The sequence below is a fragment of the Cetorhinus maximus genome, chromosome 10 (assembly GCF_964194155.1).
Source record: "Cetorhinus maximus chromosome 10, sCetMax3.hap1.1, whole genome shotgun sequence".
Lineage (NCBI taxonomy): Eukaryota > Metazoa > Chordata > Chondrichthyes > Lamniformes > Cetorhinidae > Cetorhinus > Cetorhinus maximus.
In genome coordinates, this window is record NC_135888.1 from 24,315,979 (window position 1) to 24,333,565 (window position 17,587).

General features: G+C 48.2%; 1 protein-coding gene across 1 annotated transcript; it reads right to left on the minus strand.

Moving 5' to 3' along the window:
• Positions 1-682: 682 nt before the first annotated feature.
• surf4 (surfeit 4) lies at positions 683-17,144 on the minus strand. The gene is made up of 6 exons (XM_078550216.1): positions 16,983-17,144; positions 7,632-7,818; positions 7,472-7,548; positions 6,479-6,522; positions 5,534-5,720; positions 683-3,029 (listed from the first exon to the last, which is right to left on the minus strand). The coding sequence occupies exons 1-6, from the start codon at positions 17,028-17,030 to the stop codon at positions 2,763-2,765; spliced, it is 810 nt and encodes a 269-aa protein (XP_078406342.1). The 5' UTR covers positions 17,031-17,144; the 3' UTR covers positions 683-2,762.
• Positions 17,145-17,587: the final 443 nt, after the last annotated feature.

Consider the following 17,587-nt stretch of genomic DNA (forward strand, 5'->3'; position numbering starts at 1 on the left):
TTAAGAAGGGAATGCCAGAGCTCAGGGAGCTGAAGGCATTGCTGCCATTGGTGGAGTGATTAAAATCAGGGATGCCTGAGGCACTGAAAATTAGAAATAGGGAGTGACAAGGCCTGGAGGGATTTGAAAATTGAGGTGTTGCTTAACAAGGAGCTAGTGTTGGTCAGCAAGCACAGAGGTAATGGGTGAATGTGATTTGGTGCGAGTTAGGATGTGGGCAGCAGGGTTTTGGTTATTGTCACGAGTGTTTTGCTCCTGACATGGCCCAACCTGCACTTTGCGACTAACAGGGCTCACATCCTGTCAACCCAGGAAGATGGAGGCTACTGGCCTGGCTGCAACTGGTTAACTGGGCACAGCCGAGGGGGGAAAATAAAGCCTCCTTTGCTGCAAGATTCCAGGATGTGGGCATCATTCACAAGGCTGGCCTTTATTGCCCACCCGCAATGGAGTGCTGCTTTCTCCAACTGCTGTAATCTGTGCACACATAGGGAAGGAGTTCCAGATTTTGATGCAGAAACGATGTGGGAATGGGGATTGTGTGTCCAAGTCAAGATGCTGAGACTTGGGAGAAGAACTCGCTGCCCCGAGTCTGCTAATTCAGCGCAGAGCAGGACCACAGCACCTTCCGAGCAATCCCACTACCTCAACTGAAAAACAAGAATGTGGAGGGGCTGCAGGGGGAATTCACAGCTTTTATTTTAACAATCTCAACACCACAATTTTCCGAAGGGAACAAAGGTTCCTGACATCTTGCAGTAACAGTTACCCAGGGTCTGTAGCTGTGCGCACGACAGCGACGACAAGCTCAGCCTCACTTGAATGAACTTGTGTTCCACGTGTGAAAATCAAAAAAAAAAACAGCTGCGTAAACTTCTTCCCAGCTGAAAGTAGGTACTCCTCCCCAAATCAGGCACATCAACTAATACTGACACAGTTATTGCACCGAGTGTCTTAAGAATAAGAGTCCATCTTTATTGCTGTATTTATATAAATAATTTTTTCCCCGTCCCTTGTCTCCTATTGGGAATTTCCAGTTCTCCCCTGAAAATCTGAACAATGAGCGTTGGCCAACTGTTTGACTGCAGGGGGCATCACAGGCATGCCTGACGATCCCGCACCCTCATGTTCCCCACACATTTCCTTGCAAAAATCACTAGAGTATGATCAGGACCAGGAGTACTAACTCAGGAGCAGAGCCTGGGACAACTGTCGAAAATTAATATTTATGAAGTATTTTTGTTTAAAACAGAAACACTTTTACAGGAGCCGCTCATGAATCGCCATCCATTTTTGCTGCTCTGCAGGCCAGGTTACTAAACACTAGCAAAATACCAAGACACAACATCAAGGGAAAGATAAGAGAAATGGTGCAAATGCTGTTAAAAATAGATACCTCAGAGACTAGCTGAGAATAATTCTTTGGGAATTAGGATGTGCACAGCCCAGCAAGATTCATCTTAAAACAGGAATACTCAGTGGTAGAGTAGGATAATACCAATTCCATCATTAACATGATCCCACAGCAAACTTCACTTAGAAAGGTAGCAGGCATTCGTTCTCAAAATGCACCCCGCACCTTTAACACCTTTTTTTGGTAATGGCAGTGAAATTCGGCATTATCCCTCTCCTGAAGGGGCTGTCTCTGGCTGCAATACGGTCACCATCGGCTACCCTAACCAATGGGCATTCTTTGTGCCTGGAGCATGATGACTGGAGATTTAAATATGGGAGATAGGAGAAGGGTATCAGTCAAGCCCAATTCAATAAGCACACACTTGGGTATGTGCTTTCAGGCATGGACCATTGGGTAACAAACTGAATTCTGGTCAAGTTTCCCCTCCTTAGCCCTTGTAACAATCTAATCCCTCAACTCCATCATTTATCTCCACAAACAACAGGGAAATGGAACTTTAATCCATCCTGAGTTTCCTGGCCTGCTTTGCACATTAACTACATGGACAGCTTGCATTACTCACTTTCAATCCTTTCCCAAGAGGGGCTGAAGCTTAGGAACAGCCTTTGTGAATGCCTGTCCCGTGACCCTGCTCTCTGCCTCTTGAGGGAGATGAGGAGCTTTGGTTAGTGTCGAGTATGGGAACTGCAATCTCATGGGGAGGAGGGAGCAACACTGCATCAACTTGAAATTGGACCTCCCAAGCCTCAGCTATTAGTTTGGACAGGCAGACCTAGGGAGGGTTGAAACAACAGAGGTACCTCATTTTGGCACAGCTTAGTGTTCTTTTAGAGCTGTTTATTCCAAGCCTATCAGAGAACAGTGCCATTTGTAGTGAAGTATAATTAAATAAGTTTCTCAAGGGTGGGTGTATATTCCAACTCTTTCCCTTAATTCTTCTCAGGATGAGAATATGCAAAGACAGGGAACTCTGCACAGTAGCAGGAGCCTGAATTGGGACTTTGTTTAAAAAAAGGGTGGGCCTCGAGTGTTTCATACACAGCCATTGTTTAAAGTCTGAACCATAAGTATTTTTCTGTTGGGACATTTTCAAGTTACTCTGTTTTCTTTTATATCTGAAACCCAAAAATAAGGCTGTATTTGTGAGGTTACCAATATGAGCAGGTGGAGCAATACATGCCCTGAATATGCGAATGCATTGAAATCACTAAATGTACTTAAACTGTACAAAACAGTGGGGATGGATGGGGGAGGGGGGGCAGGGGAGAGGGAGGGATGATGGTGGGGGGAGGGAGGGAGGAGGATGGTGAGGGGAGGGGCTGCAGTTTTGGCGATGTTACACCGATCACCACTCTTTCTTCTTCTCGTCCATTGAAACGCCACCAGGGCCAAGGGCAACCACAAGCAGCAACCCCCCAATCACAGACATGCTCTGGAAGAAGTCGTATTTCAGGAAGTCGTGCATGGGTTTGTAGGCCGGGATTGTCCAGAAGGCGTTGAAGTAGAGGTTGAGACTGAAGAGCCAGATGACCAGGGTCAGCGCCGCCAGCTTAGTTTTGAAGCCGATCGCCACCAAGACAATCAAACCTGTTCCCACCACATTCTGGATAATCTATAACGAGAAAAATCAAAACACACACTTTGGATCAGATTGGAATACATAAACAACCTTAATATTGACTCTATCATTAACCCCCTCTGCATATTCTGCTGAGTTTTGCTGGAATTTCAGCTTCAGACCTTTTTGAGTATCACCCAAGTGTCCCAGTCTTTGTCTACACGTCTAGCAGTAAATGCCAGTTGACTATTTGGCCACATGAAGCACCACAATCTTACACAAAATTACAAAAGCAAAATACTGGAAATACTCAGCAGGTCTGGCAGCATCTATGACAAGAGTAACAATTAACAATTCATGTTTGTGACCTTCATCAGAACTGGAATAAAGATACAGATGCACACATTTTAAGCAAGGTCGGCTGTCCCTCTATTAAAGGTTGATATCTACTCAGGGTTGAGTTTCTGCCGTGGGTTTTCATGTGACTGAACAAGTTGATTCTTGAGCCACGGATCTTTGGAAACACTGGGCAGGACATCCCACCAGCCAGTGAGATCTGGAGTGCAGGATTTTCTTATTTTTCTTCTCTTCCCCACTCTGCCTCATCATTAAGATGTTTAGACTCAAAGCGAGAAGCAGCTCGATGGACAAGTTGTCGTCATTTTGAACAATTGGTGGTAAGCTCCTCAAAGTCATTAATGTCAAAGCTGCTGCAATTCAAGGAGAACTTCAGAGTCTTTGAAGTGTTTTCTTTGTTCGCCCCCAGAATGCTGACCATTTGAGCGTTAAGGAAACAGTATCTGACGGGGAGGACACTTTTTGGCCATCTGGACAGCGTCCAGTCCATCATAAACAAAAACAGAATTACCTGGAAAAACTCAGCAGGTCTGGCAGCATCGGTGGAGAAGAAAACAGTTGACCTGCTGAGTTTTTCCAGGTAATTCTGTTTTTTTTTGGATTTCCAGCATCCGCAGTAGCTTTTAGCTTTTTGTTTTTATCCAGTCCATCAGAGTTGATTTTGAAAATCACTTTTAGTAGTTTACAAACTTGCAAATTTCATAAGACACTCGATACTCAAAAAGGTCAATCTGCTCTGTCACATCTCAGTAATGTCCACCAGTGCCAAAACGCTTGCCTTTGGCTGGTTTCTTTTTTGTAGTTTACTGCTGTTGTGACTAGGTACTTTGAACATTCTCCCTTTTTCTGAATTAGATTGCACATTAGCAAATCAAGAAGTTGAACTTGCACAGCTTTCCCCTTTTCAAATACTCTCCCAAGTTTGAATCAAAGGGTTGGAACCTGGTGAGAGATAGCATGCAAAGTGTTCAAGACTGCCATTTCTCATTTGCAGGGAATAATTTAAACGTAGTTTTGCATGGCCTTTTGACCATTATTTGTAACAACATTAACCCAGACAAAAGGTAGGTGTATATTTATGAAGGGGAGTATCAAAAGACTGACCGTACATAGGGTGGGGGAATACCCAGGTGATAATAGGATGTGTTATTGAACTCAAACAAGCACATCTGATTTAGAACACACACTTGCCATTCTCAAATGCACCAAAGGAGACAGTGATGGATTAAACCTCGTTACTGAAACAGTTAGCCTCAGACAGAAGCACGCTAATGCAAAAAGAAAGTTATTCTTAAAAAATGAGAGATGATCAAGTCCAGGGTGTATTGTTCAAGCAATAGGTTGGGTGAACGGGGTATGATGCTTTAGAAGCTTAGTAAGCCTCCATTTGCCCGAACGCTTATGGAGCCGGCTTCAAGAAGGACACTAGTATGTGTTCGACGGTCCTCCGAATCCAGAGGATGTGGTGGAGGCACTGCCGATGGAATTTCTCTAGTGCTCTAACGTGTCGCTGATACACAGTCCCGGTCTCACTGCAGTACAGGAGTGTGGTGACAACAACTCTGTACACCAGGACTTTAGTTGACTTGTGGAGGTCTTTGTTGTTAAACACTTGGTGTCGTTTGTAGAAGGCGGAGCTGGTGCAGCTGATCTGGTGTTCGATCTCCTCATCAATGACAGCCTTTTGGGAGAGGTGGCTGCCAAGGTTTGGTTGATATGAGTTTTGCTTTGGCAACATTCAAGGACAGACCAAGTTTCTTGTATGCAGTAAGCAATAACAGTGGCAGGGAAGGGGGGTTGGGGGAAGGAGACCAAAGGGAAAGTCTGTGATAGGGTGTAAAGCAGGAGAGATTAAATGACAAAAGGGATGACAGTGCAAGGCAAAAGGAGATGATAACAGGACAGGTAAAGACATAAAAGGTGTCCAGAGGAGGTGTAAACGGAACTGCAGAATGAAAAATAAAACACCACCAGAAGTTCCAAATGTGGACACCATCCTGATGTCAATATTCCTTCCAGCAGGATTGGAGTAACATGGTCTCTGCTGTCACTAATCAGAAATTTTTGAAGTTACTGGGCTGTTCTTGAGCACAAAGATTGTGCTTTGCAAGTAAATCAGCTTGTTAATGTTGCGACTGCAATGATTCCTTTTTTAACTTTCCATTAATAAAATACACTTGGTACCCAGGGTCTAGACTCACCGAGAAGAAGCTGGCATTAAAATGCAGCAAGGTCATGAACATCAGGATGAGCAGAACGCGACCCCCCAGCTGCATGTACTGTTTCGGTGAGCTCTCGCTGATTGTTGGAACGCCAGCAAACATGCTTTTACCTTCTGACCTGGACTCAGCCAACAACAGCAGCAAGCCACCTCCGAGGGCAAGGTTCCTAACCAGAGAGAGAGAGAGAGATAAAGCATTAACACAGGGCATCAAAATCCGAGACCTTGCTCATTTTAAAATGCCAATATTTGTATATATATATTTTTTTAAGTTGCTTGTCTCACATCCCTCAAAGCAGCGACTCTGATTCACTCCCTCCTCTCCCCCTCCAAGGGTTTACTCATTCTCACGATGTGTGTCATTGACAAGGCTGACATGTTTGCCCCATCTCCTAGTTGCCCTGAGAAGATGGTGGTGAGCTATCGTAAACCCCTGGGTAGCAGGTTTGATACAAGCGAGTAACCACTTCAGAGGATAGGTAAAAGTCAGTCAATGTTGCTATGAGTCTGGAGTCACAAGTAAGCCCAGAGTGGGTAAAGACAGCAGTTTTCCTTCCTAGCAGGACATCAGCGAACCCTGGAGTTCTTCCCCAAATCCAGCTGCCTCGCTACCTCCCTCCAAACGATGAACTCTCCCTGCACCCATCCTGCCCTGTATCACCCCCTCCATTCCTGCTGACAGTCTTACCTGCCCTTGCAAAGTCTCTCGTAATGCCCTGTCAAATGTAGTTAACTTTTATTGGCCTGGTTGCCCCCTGCTTGTTTTAATGTGCAGCCATTTGTGCTCCCTGCAAGTTTACTACCCGCCCCCCCCCTCATTACAGTGTCCTTGTCTATGGGGGAGGCACTGGACTGTGCAGCAGAGCTCCAGGAGGGGTGGGGTGGCGGCGAGGCAGGCAGACAGCTTCGGGGTTAAGATACAAACCTCATCAGGAACTTCAAATCCCATAAAATACTGTAGGCGACAGTCTGAAAGCAAAGAAACATAGCAGTTAATGTCCACCAGCCTCCACAGAGAGACAATGTACAACCCACTTTGAAAAGAAGGGTCAGTCAAAGGGATAGAGAAGATTCCCTCTCAAGTCAATGTGCAGTTACCTCATGGTTTAATTGTTTAAGTGGGAGCTGAGACCCAGAGCCATAGTGGGTAAATGGAGTTGCAATATAAATCAGTCACAAACTAATTCAGCTCAAGGGAGGTTTGAATTGCTGTTCCTCCAAGTACCCAATGTCTATGCTATTGGCGGGAGGGCAGGCGTGATTTTGTTGGAGGCCCTGAGCAAGTCAAGACCACCATCATTTGCCCTGCCTCTTGCTGAACAGCAACATAGGCACTTGTGACTTGTTTCACGGCAGATGCCTCAAAGCATTAACACTGACTCGCACTGAGAAAACTGTAAAACTGGAGAGGAGTCAGGGTGGGCAGTCTGCACAGTAAAAGGCAAATGAAAGTCAAGAGGGAGGATGGAGGAACATAAGCCACAGTCCTCTTCAAATAAATAAATGGTATGGATAACATACCCAGACAAAAAATACTCATTTCAGGTGCACTATTCAACTGTGGGGCAACTGAGACCAATCCGCACTTTGCAGCAGGAATCAATGGAATGTGATAAGGAGTGGGATTTTGGGTTGATGTTTTCTTTACCAGCTCAGGGACACAGAGGTTAGCCTCTAATAACAGACAGACTGGGATTTCTCTGGTCACTTCAATCTTGCAGCATCAGGGATGGAATTGGTTGGTGGTTGGGGGGGGGGGGGGGGGGGGGGGGGAAGAGAGAAGGTGGAGCACTTAAACACATTTTAAACCTAGGGAGATTATGACAATGGATCCACAGAGTCTAGACTCCAGCTACAGACCTCTGGAAGTTCAAGTTACTAATTGTTAAAAGCAGTGGAAAAGATCCTTATTGCTTACCTGCAATCCTATAATTCCAAACAGTCCAAAGCAGGCATATTGTACAAAATTTCTACTTAATATCAGGATGCATCCACCTATGGAATAGAAAACAAATAAGCAGACCAAGATTCAACACAATATGTGGTGAAGATGAAAAGGAGATTTGACTGACTCTTACCTAACTGCCCCAAGAGATTGGTCAGTACAAAGCAGGTAGCTAGGAAATAGCCACAATTCCAGGTTGCCTCGATGTAATCCCGCTGTTCATTCCATTGAAACCACATGCGAATCCCGTCCTCCAGAAAGGTGCTTATTAGACACAGGCGGGCTAGGTGAGGCAGGTAATGTTTGGTCATCCGCAGAAACTGCAAATATAAAACTGAATCAGAGGAGCAAAACACATCAAACTTAAAAAGCAGAGCTCAGCATCTGCAGCAGCACCAGCATCAAAACACTGAAACCTGTACCCACCAGTACTGCGTGTAATAAAAACAGCCACTATCAGCACCTCCTTTAGTCCTTACCACTACCTTTAACACTCCCTTTGTCTTTCCATCCATAATATCTTTGTCAATCTCTCCTTAGCCCCCACCTATCGTTGGCCTTCTTTCCAGCTTCACCCCCTTAAACAGTATAAATTTCATCACATATCTACCTCCCTTTACCTCTGAAGAAGGGTCATACAGATTCGAAACATTAACTGTTTCTTTCTCCACAGGTGGTGTCAGACCTGCTGAGTTTTTCCTGCATTTTCTGTTTTTATTTCAGATTTCCAGCATCCACAGTATTTTGCTTTTAACCCACCAGTACTGTACCCCAGATATACAGTAACAAACCTGTATCCACCAGTACTATATGTGTTCTACAGTAACATATGTACCCACCAGTATTGTACCACAATAACAGTCTCACTGGGTCATATGATCTCAATATTCATCTATCGCTGTGCCAATGTGTGAACTTTAACCTTTGGGTGCTTATTCATAAGATGGAGATAGGTAGAGTGTGCGTGTTTACTGGTTGCTGGGAGAGCTTTACTTCCTTACTAAATGAAAGGTAGGTTCTTGTTCAATAAATGTACATGTGTGAAATCAATATCCTTAGATTGTGTGCAAGGCATTTTCTATTAAATATTAGTGCAAGTGGCTAAAACCATAACAACATCTGGGCCAGTGATTTCTATTCACGACATTCAATAAGTCCAAGATTGCCAGTTCCCCACCACAACCTAATCAGAAACTTCCCTACACTGTAACAGCGAATACACCTCAAAAGTACTTCACTGGTTGTAAAATGCTTTGAGATGCCTAAAGATTGTGAAACATGCTAAAGAAATACAAGCCCTTTATTTCTTTCCACCACTGTCACTGGGGCAGGAGTTCGCGATCACAATGTCAAACAGAAATAACTCCACGCAATAGAAACCGCCAGTGAGAACGATCCAACTCTGCTCAGTATCTCAGAATTTCAGAGGGAGGCAGGATCAAGAATTTAAATCACACTTTGAACCCTAATTCCATGTTTCCCTGCCCCCTCCCCCACCTCAACCACCATACCCCAATCCAATAATGCAAATGACAAGCCTTGCTTCCACACACTGTCAACACAACCCACTTGAGGTTGGTGCAAAGCATGATTCCAGATTTCACACCAGTGGTAAAATAGGCCAGTGTTCAACCACAAATTGAAAGTGATAGGAACAGACCCGTTAAAACTATCAACTAACTGAGCCATAAGCATCTGATGACAGCATGAACGCCTCACACCAGACGCAGAGTTCAGGTTACAGAATTTGCCCAACACAAAAACTTGCGTTTACATAGCAACTTTAACATCCCAAAGTGCTTCACTGGAACGTTACCAAATTTAACACCAAGCACATAAGGAGACATTAGAGTAGGTGACCGAAGGCTTAGTCAAATTTGTAGGTTTTAAGGAGAAAATTCCAGAGCTTAGGGCCTTGGAAGATAAAGGCATGGCCACCAACGATGGGGCGATGGAAATCAGTGATGCACAAGATGCAGGGATGAGAGTGGATGAAAACATTAAGATCTGAAAATTGTGTCAGGAATCTTGTACCCCTACAGAATTCCCACGGTGGTCGTTGCACGGTGTCTTCGCCCAACTAACCCGCACCCTCATGACCGCCTCAAAAACTCCCCCACAACCACTCCACCATTGGGATGGGTTCTTCTGGGCCCCTCGAATGTGTGTTCCGCACTTGATTTCCCACTCCCATCCCAACAGCCATCACAGGATTTCATCCACTTTGGGAAGAAAAATAGTTTGACCGGCAGTATAATAAGGATAAATGTGAGGTTATCCAGTTTGGTAGCAAAAACAGGAAGGCATATTATCTGAATAGCTATAAATTGAGAGAGGGGAATGTGCAACAAGACCTGGGTGTCCTCATACACCAGTCGCTAAAGGTAAGTATGCAGGTACAGCATGCGATAAAGAAGGCAAATGGTATGTTGGCCTTCATAGGGAGAGGATTCGAGTACAGGAGCAAGGATGTCTTGCTGCAATTATACAGGGCCTTGGTGAGACCACACCTGGAATATTGTGTGCAGTTTTGGTCTCCTTATCTGAGGAAAGATGTTCTTGCTATAGGGAGGAGTGCAGCGAAGGTTTACCAGTCTAATTCCTGGGATGGCAGGACTGACATATGAGGAGAGATTGAGTCGGTTAGGATTATATTCGCTAGGTTTCAGAAGAAAGAGGGGGGCATCTCATAGAAACCTATAAAATTCTAACAGGACTAGACAGGTTAGATGCAGGAAGGATGTTCCTGATGGTGGGGGAGTCCAGAACCAGGGGTCACAGTCTGCGGATACAGGATAGACCATTTAGGACTGAGATGAGGAGAAATTTCTGCACCCAGAGAGTGGTGAGCCTGTGGAATTCGCTACCACAGAAAGTAGTTGAGGCCAAACCATTGTATGTTTTCAAGAAGGAGTTAGATATAGCTCTTGGGGCAAAAGGGTTCAAAGGATATGGGGAGAAAGCAGGAGCAGGCTATTGAGTTGGATGATCAGCCACGATCATGATGAATGGCAGGGCAGGCTCGAAGGGCCAAATGGCCTATTCCTGCTTCTATTTTCTATGTTTCTATACCAGGGGAGGCAGAGGCCAGAAAAATGTTTCAAAGAACAGAATTTCCCAATTGAAAAGTCGAAATTCTGCATTAGGTGGCAATTTCTCATCCCTGAAGGCGCCAGAATTTGAGAGTGGCCTACTCCTATTTCTTATGTTCTTGTAACCTTGGAGGGCTGGAAGTGACGACAGAGATAGGGAGGGGTGAGGTCAGGGACGGATTTGAAAACAAGGATTGAGACCAGAAGCCAATGTAGTCATTACAGCAGACACTACACTTCAGAAGGACTTAATTAGCAGTAAAGCACATTGAGACAGCCTGAGGTTGTGAAAGGCACTACAGAAATGCAAACCTTTCTTCCATTCAGTTCTGTATGTGTCCTTGAGATTGACACAATGAACAGATAAAGGGAGCGTTCCGAGCTCACCCGAAGCAGCAGAACCTGAGCAGCAATTTAAAATTAATTTCCTCCTCAGATTCTTCTTGTTCAAACTAACATGCAATCCACTTCCAGTCAGCACTAAGAATCTAGTTCACAGCTCCTCACGCTCCAGGGCTGTGGAACTAAGTTTCCCTCCCTTCCTTCTGACCACTAATTGTATTTTTAAGTTGTTTGGCTTGATTCTAACAGACAAGTTGTACAGACATACAAATTAGGAATGGAACCGTGGCAGGCAGCAAAGACAGTCAACTTGGACACTGGGGGACGGGGGGTTGCAAGGAGATAGGCATCGTACGGGACCCTGGGGAGGGGGCAAAGGATAGGCATTTCCAGGACCCTAAGGGGTGGAGGCAAGGGGATAGGCATCATCTGATCATCTGGGACACACAGGGGGGTGGGGGGGGGGAGAGATAAACATTGTCTGGTACACTGGGGGGCGTGGGTAAACATCGCTGGAGACACTTCCGGGGCGGGGGGGGGGGGGGTGTTGGGGATAGACACACATCACCTGGGATGCTGGGTGGGGGGGTTGCATAAACATCAGCCAGGACACTGGCCAGGGGGGGAGGGAATGAACAAAGTTTGGGACAGTTGTGGGTGGGGGGAGGGGGGGCAATAAACATCGTTCAGTACACTGAGTGGGGGGAGGGCAAGGTGAATAATCATCGTCTAGGACACTGCGGGGGGTAGGGGAGAGATAAGTCACCTGTTCCTCCGAAGCATGCTTCAGTCGTCACACCATGTCTGAAATTATTCACACATTATGTATGAAAGAAAACTATGAGTGGGTCATTGAGACTATTATGGTTGTTCCTTCTCTGGAAAGATAAGGCTCGACACCAACGGAGAAATCATTGAACCAACATCACTGACCAGTAAACTCTCAGATGCTCAACTGGTGATGCAATGTGACAAAAGCAGCTCCTGATGTCAAGTTTACTTCTTGTGGGCAGTCCTGCCATGTCAGGGAAGAATATGCCAGTAGATACTGTGAAAAATGCCTGTAAAATGTTTTCAACCCACTCCAGAGACTTGAGTCCATAATTCAGGCTGACATGCCCAGTGCAGTACTGAGGGAGCACTGCACTGTCAGAGGTGCACATCTGTCAGATGAAACATTACAACGAGGCCCCTCCGCTCTCTCGGGTGGATGTGAAGGACCCCACAGCCAATATTGGAAGAGCAGGGGCGTTCTGTTCAATATCTTGGGCCAATAGTATCCATCAACCAACATCATTAAAGCACAAATTATCTGGTCATTAACACATTTGTGGGGTCTTTGTACTCCAAGATGGCTGTCATGATTCCTACATTATAACACCGACTGTCCTTGGAAAAGAATGCACTTCACCGTCTGTAAAACGCTTTGGGAATGCTAAGCTCATGAAAAACCCTATAGTAATGCAAGTTCTTTCTTTTATGCCATTTTCTTTAAAATCCCAAAATAATGTTCCAATACTGTCCATCATAATCAAGTGAGTGACGAGAAACCCCCTTTGACTCCTTTTCCTGAAGACATGGAATGCGGTTCCACTAGCACCAATTCTTCATAACGAAGTCTAGACGGTGAGCTCATGGACCATGCTAGCGTGGGGACCGCAGGCACTGACCTCGTTCTCATCTAATACCCACAATTTCCTGCAGAGGATTAAGGGATAGGAAACAAAAACAAAAATAGCTGGAAAAACTCAGGTCTGACAGCATCTGTGGAGAGGAAGACAGAGTTAACGTTTCGAGTCCGTGTGACTCTTCATCAGAATTAAAGAGAAATAGAAATGAGGTGAAATATAAGCTGTTTAAGGAGGGTTGGACAGGTGGAGCTGGATAGAGGACCAGTGATAGGTGGAGGCAAAGGAGAGATTGCCAAAGATATCATAGACAAAAAGTCAAAGGGGTGTTGACGGTGGTGATATTAGCTAAAGGATGTGCTAATGGTGACATTAAGGGTAGAAAGCAGGATGAGCAAGTGACAGATAGCCCTAGTGGGGGTGGGGTGGGAGGGAAGGGATCGAAATAGGCTAAAGGTGGAGATGAAACAATGGATGGTAATAAATTTAAAAATAATATAAATAGGTGGGAAAAGAATATTAAAAAATATATAATAATTATTAGAAAAAAGGGGATTGAAAAGGGGGTGAGGATGGAGGAGAGTGTTCATGATTTGAAGTTGTTGAACTCAACGTTAAGTCCGGAAGGCTGTAAAGTGCCTAATCGGAAGATGAGGTGCTGTTCCTCCAGTTTGCATTGAGCTTCACTGGAACATTGCAGCAGGCCAAGGATGGACATGTGGGCATGAGAGCAGGATGGAGTGTTAAAATGGCAAGCAACAGGGAGGTCTGGGTCATGCTTGCGGACAGATCGAAGGTGTTCCGCAAAGCGGTCACCCAGTCCACGTTTGGTCTCTCCAATGTAGAGGAAACCGCATTGGGAGCAGCGAATGTAGTAGACTAAATTGAGGGTGAAAGCAGGTGAAATGCTGCTTCACTTGAAAGGAGTGTTTGGGCCCTTGGACGGTGAAGAGGGGGAAGTAAAGGGGCAGGTGTTGCATCTTCTGCAGTTGCATGGGAAGGTGCCGTGGGAGGGGTTTGAGGTGTAGGGGGTGATGGAGGAGTGGACCATGGTGTCCCAGAGGGAACAGTCCCTATGGAATGCCGACCGGGGTGGAGGGGGTGTGTGTGTGTGTGTGTGTGTGAAGGGAAGATGTGTTTGGTAGCGGCATCATGCTGGAGTTGGCGAAAATGGCGGAGGATGATCCTTTGAATGCGGAGGCTGGTGGGGTGATAAGTGAGGACAACGCGGACCCAATCGTGGTTCTGGGAGGGAGAGGAATGCGTGAGAGCGGATGCACGGGAGATGGGCCGGACACAGTTGAGGGCCCTGTCAACCAACATGGGTGGAAAACCTCGGTTAAGACATATCAGAAAAACTGTTTTGGAAAGTGGCATCATCGGAACAGATGCGACGGAAGCGAAGGAACTGAGAGAATGGGATGGTGTCCTTACAGGAAGCAGGATGTGAGGAGCTGTAGTTGAGGTAGCTTGGGAGTCGGTGGGCTTGTAATGAATATTGGTGGACAGTCTATCACCAGAAATTGAGACAGAGAGGTCAAGGAAGGGAACGGAAGTGTCAGCGATGGACCATGTGAAAATGATGGAGGGGTGGAAATTGGAAGCAAAATTAATAAATTTTTCCAGATCCAGACTAGAGCATGAAGCGGCACCAAAACAGTCATCGATGTACTGCAGAAAGAGTTGTGAGAGGGGGCCTGAGTAGGACTGGAATGTTCCACATACGCCATAAAGAGGCAGGCATAACTGGGGCTCATGCGGGTACCCATAGCCACACCTTTTATTTGGAGGAAGTGAGGCGAGTTTAAGGAGAAATTATTCAGTGAGAGAATAAGTTCAGCCAGACAGAGGAGAGTGGTGGTGGATGGGGATTGCTTCTTCCTTGAATAGAGGCCCGAACAGAGAGCCCTCAGACCTTCCCGGTGGGATGGATTAAGGGATAGGAATTGGGAACAGGAATTCCTGGGCCAGTTCACCCATTATTCCACCAAACAATGGTGCGGAGGCAGAGTTGTAGCAACTTCCCTGTAGCCCTGAATGGTTCAGCACAGTCTAAAGATTGAACACCGGACTGGATACATCAGCTAACTGTTGCTTTCACCAGCTGATCTACATAGGAGCCCAGAAAATTCACTTACATATATAGTAGCAAATGGTTATGTTGCTGGACTAATAATCCAGTGAACAAGAGTTCAAATCTCACTGCAGGCAATTTAAGAATTTGAATTCAGTTTAATTCTGGAAATAAAAAGTTGGGATCAGTAAAAACAACCATGAAGCTTTCGGATTGTCACAAAAACCCATCTGCTTCATTAAAAGTCTTTTAAGAGAAGAAAATATGCTACCTTTACCCAGTCTAGTGTACGTGACTCCAGTTGCCTGGCTTATTTATCAACGTAATAAACATCACTGCACAAAATAACTTACTAGCCATGAAGCTGGTTGAAATATTGGAGGGCCACAATAAGATATCAAATAAATATATCCATAAAATATTCAAGAGATGTAAACTCATGCTACAGATGTGCTGCAGGCAGGACGTGTATTAACAGCATGACCGGTTTACATAGGAATTACCATTATAAAAGTAGACATGGGGATTTACAACAGTAAAATGTTGTCATAAAGTACAGCAGGTTTGAACATGTAGGCCTCTTATCTAGGGACCAATATGAGATCCACCCTGGGCACAACCTATGGGGAAGATTGAAATTCAGACCTTGCATCTCCCCTTTTCTCAGGTATGAAGGACAGACTGAAATATAATACAGAAACTAAGGAGTTTTTATTTTACCAATTCAAAGGGAAAACATTTTCAGTTAGAGATTTAACCGAAACTTGCTGCTGACCTTAGAAAGCAGGCAGTGATTTTATAATTTAATCATTTTGCTGTGAGGTGGCCAGGTGAGGGTGGTCGGGCCGAGGGATGAAGGGGGGGTCGGGGTGGGGTGGGGGGTCGGGGCGAGGGATGATGGGAGGGGTCGGGGCGAGGGATGAAGGGGGGGGGTCGGGGCGAGGGATGAAGGGGGGGGGTCGGGGCGAGGGATGAAGGGGGGGGGTCGGGGCGAGGGATGAAGGGGGGGGGTCGGGGCGAGGGATGAAGGGGGGGGGGTCGGGGCGAGGGATGAAGGGGGGGGGTCGGGGCGAGGGATGAAGGGGGGGGTCGGGGCGAGGGATGAAGGGGGGGGTCGGGGCGAGGGATGAAGGGGGGGTCGGGGCGAGGGATGAAGGGGGGGTCGGGGCGAGGGATGAAGGGGGGGGGGTCGGGGCGAGGGATGAAGGGGGGGGTCGGGGCGAGGGATGAAGGGGGGGGTCGGGGCGAGGGATGAAGGGGGGGGTCGGGGCGAGGGATGAAGGGGGGGGTCGGGGCGAGGGATGAAGGGGGGGGTCGGGGCGAGGGATGAAGGGGGGGGTCGGGGCGAGGGATGAAGGGGGGGGTCGGGGCGAGGGATGAAGGGGGGCGTCGGGGCGAGGGATGAAGGGGGGCGTCGGGGCGAGGGATGAAGGGGGGCGTCGGGGCGAGGGATGAAGGGGGGCGTCGGGGCGAGGGATGAAGGGGGGCGTCGGGGCGAGGGATGAAGGGGGGCGTCGGGGCGAGGGATGAAGGGGGGCGTCGGGGCGAGGGATGAAGGGGGGCGTCGGGGCGAGGGATGAAGGGGGGTGTCGGGGCGAGGGATGAAGGGGGGCGTCGGGGCGAGGGATGAAGGGGGGCGTCGGGGCGAGGGATGAAGGGGGGCGTCGGGGCGAGGGATGAAGGGGGGCGTCGGGGCGAGGGATGAAGGGGGGCGTCGGGGCGAGGGATGAAGGGGGGTGTCGGGGCGAGGGATGAAGGGGGGGGTCGGGGCGAGGGATGAAGGGGGGGTGGGGGCGAGGGATGAAGGGGGGTGGGGGCGAGGGATGAAGGGGGGTGGGGGGCGAGGGATGAAGGGGGGTGGGGGCGAGGGATGAAGGGGGGTGGGGGGCGAGGGATGAAGGGGGGTGGGGGCGAGGGATGAAGGGGGGGTGGGGGCGAGGGATGAAGGGGGGGTGGGGGCGAGGGATGAAGGGGGAGTGGGGGGGTGAGGGATGAAGGGGGGGTCGCGGTGGAGTTGGGGGGTCGGGCGAGGCATGAGGGGGATGAAGGGGGGTCGGGGTGGAGTGGGGGGATTGGGGTGGGGTGGGGGGGTCGGGCCGAAGGATGAGGGGGGTCGGGGCGAGGGATGAATTGGGGGATCAGGGGTGAAGGGGGGTCGGGGCGAGGGATGAAGCGCGGTGGAGGGGGCAGCTGCGTTGGGGCCGCGGCTCCTCAATGAGCCGGGCACCGGGTTGAGGCCTGGTGCGGGTTTTGGGGCCTGGCGCTGAGGTGAGGGCTGTGGGAGAGGGGACAGAGGAGAGGCTAGGCTGAGCCGGGGTTGGTGTCGGACTGCGGTCGGGCCCCGGTACCTGGTCGGCGATGTCCTCCGCCGCGCCCATAATGTCGCTGTTCCCCATGGCGCCTTCCCGCCGCTCGGCTCCCGCCGGAAGTGAGGGTCGCGCGCACACCGCCGCCAAGGGGCGGGGCCTTGCCGCCTCCCACAACTCACCGCGCCACACCGCCACGCAGATGCCACGTGGGAAGCCGGCGGCAGGGTATACACATCGGGGGCGGGGCTATGAATATCAGAGGGCGGGGTTATGTATATCAGGGGCGGGGTTATGTATATCAGGGGCGGGGTTATGCATATCAGAGGGCGGGGCGTGATGAAAATGTGTCAGTCTCCTATCACAGAATCACCAAATCGTTATGTGCAGGAGGCCATTCGGCCCATCGTGTCTACACTAGCATCCAAATGAGCAACTCACCGAGTGCCATTACCCTGCCTCGGTCTCCTCTACATTGGAGAGACCAAACGCAAACTGGGCGACCGTTTTGCGGAACACCTGCGGTCTGTCCGCAAGAAAGACCCAAACCTCCCTGTCGCTTGCCATTTTAACACTCCACCCTGTTCTCTTGCCAACATGTCTGTCCTTGGCTTGCTGCATTGTTCCAGTGAAGCCCAACGCAAACT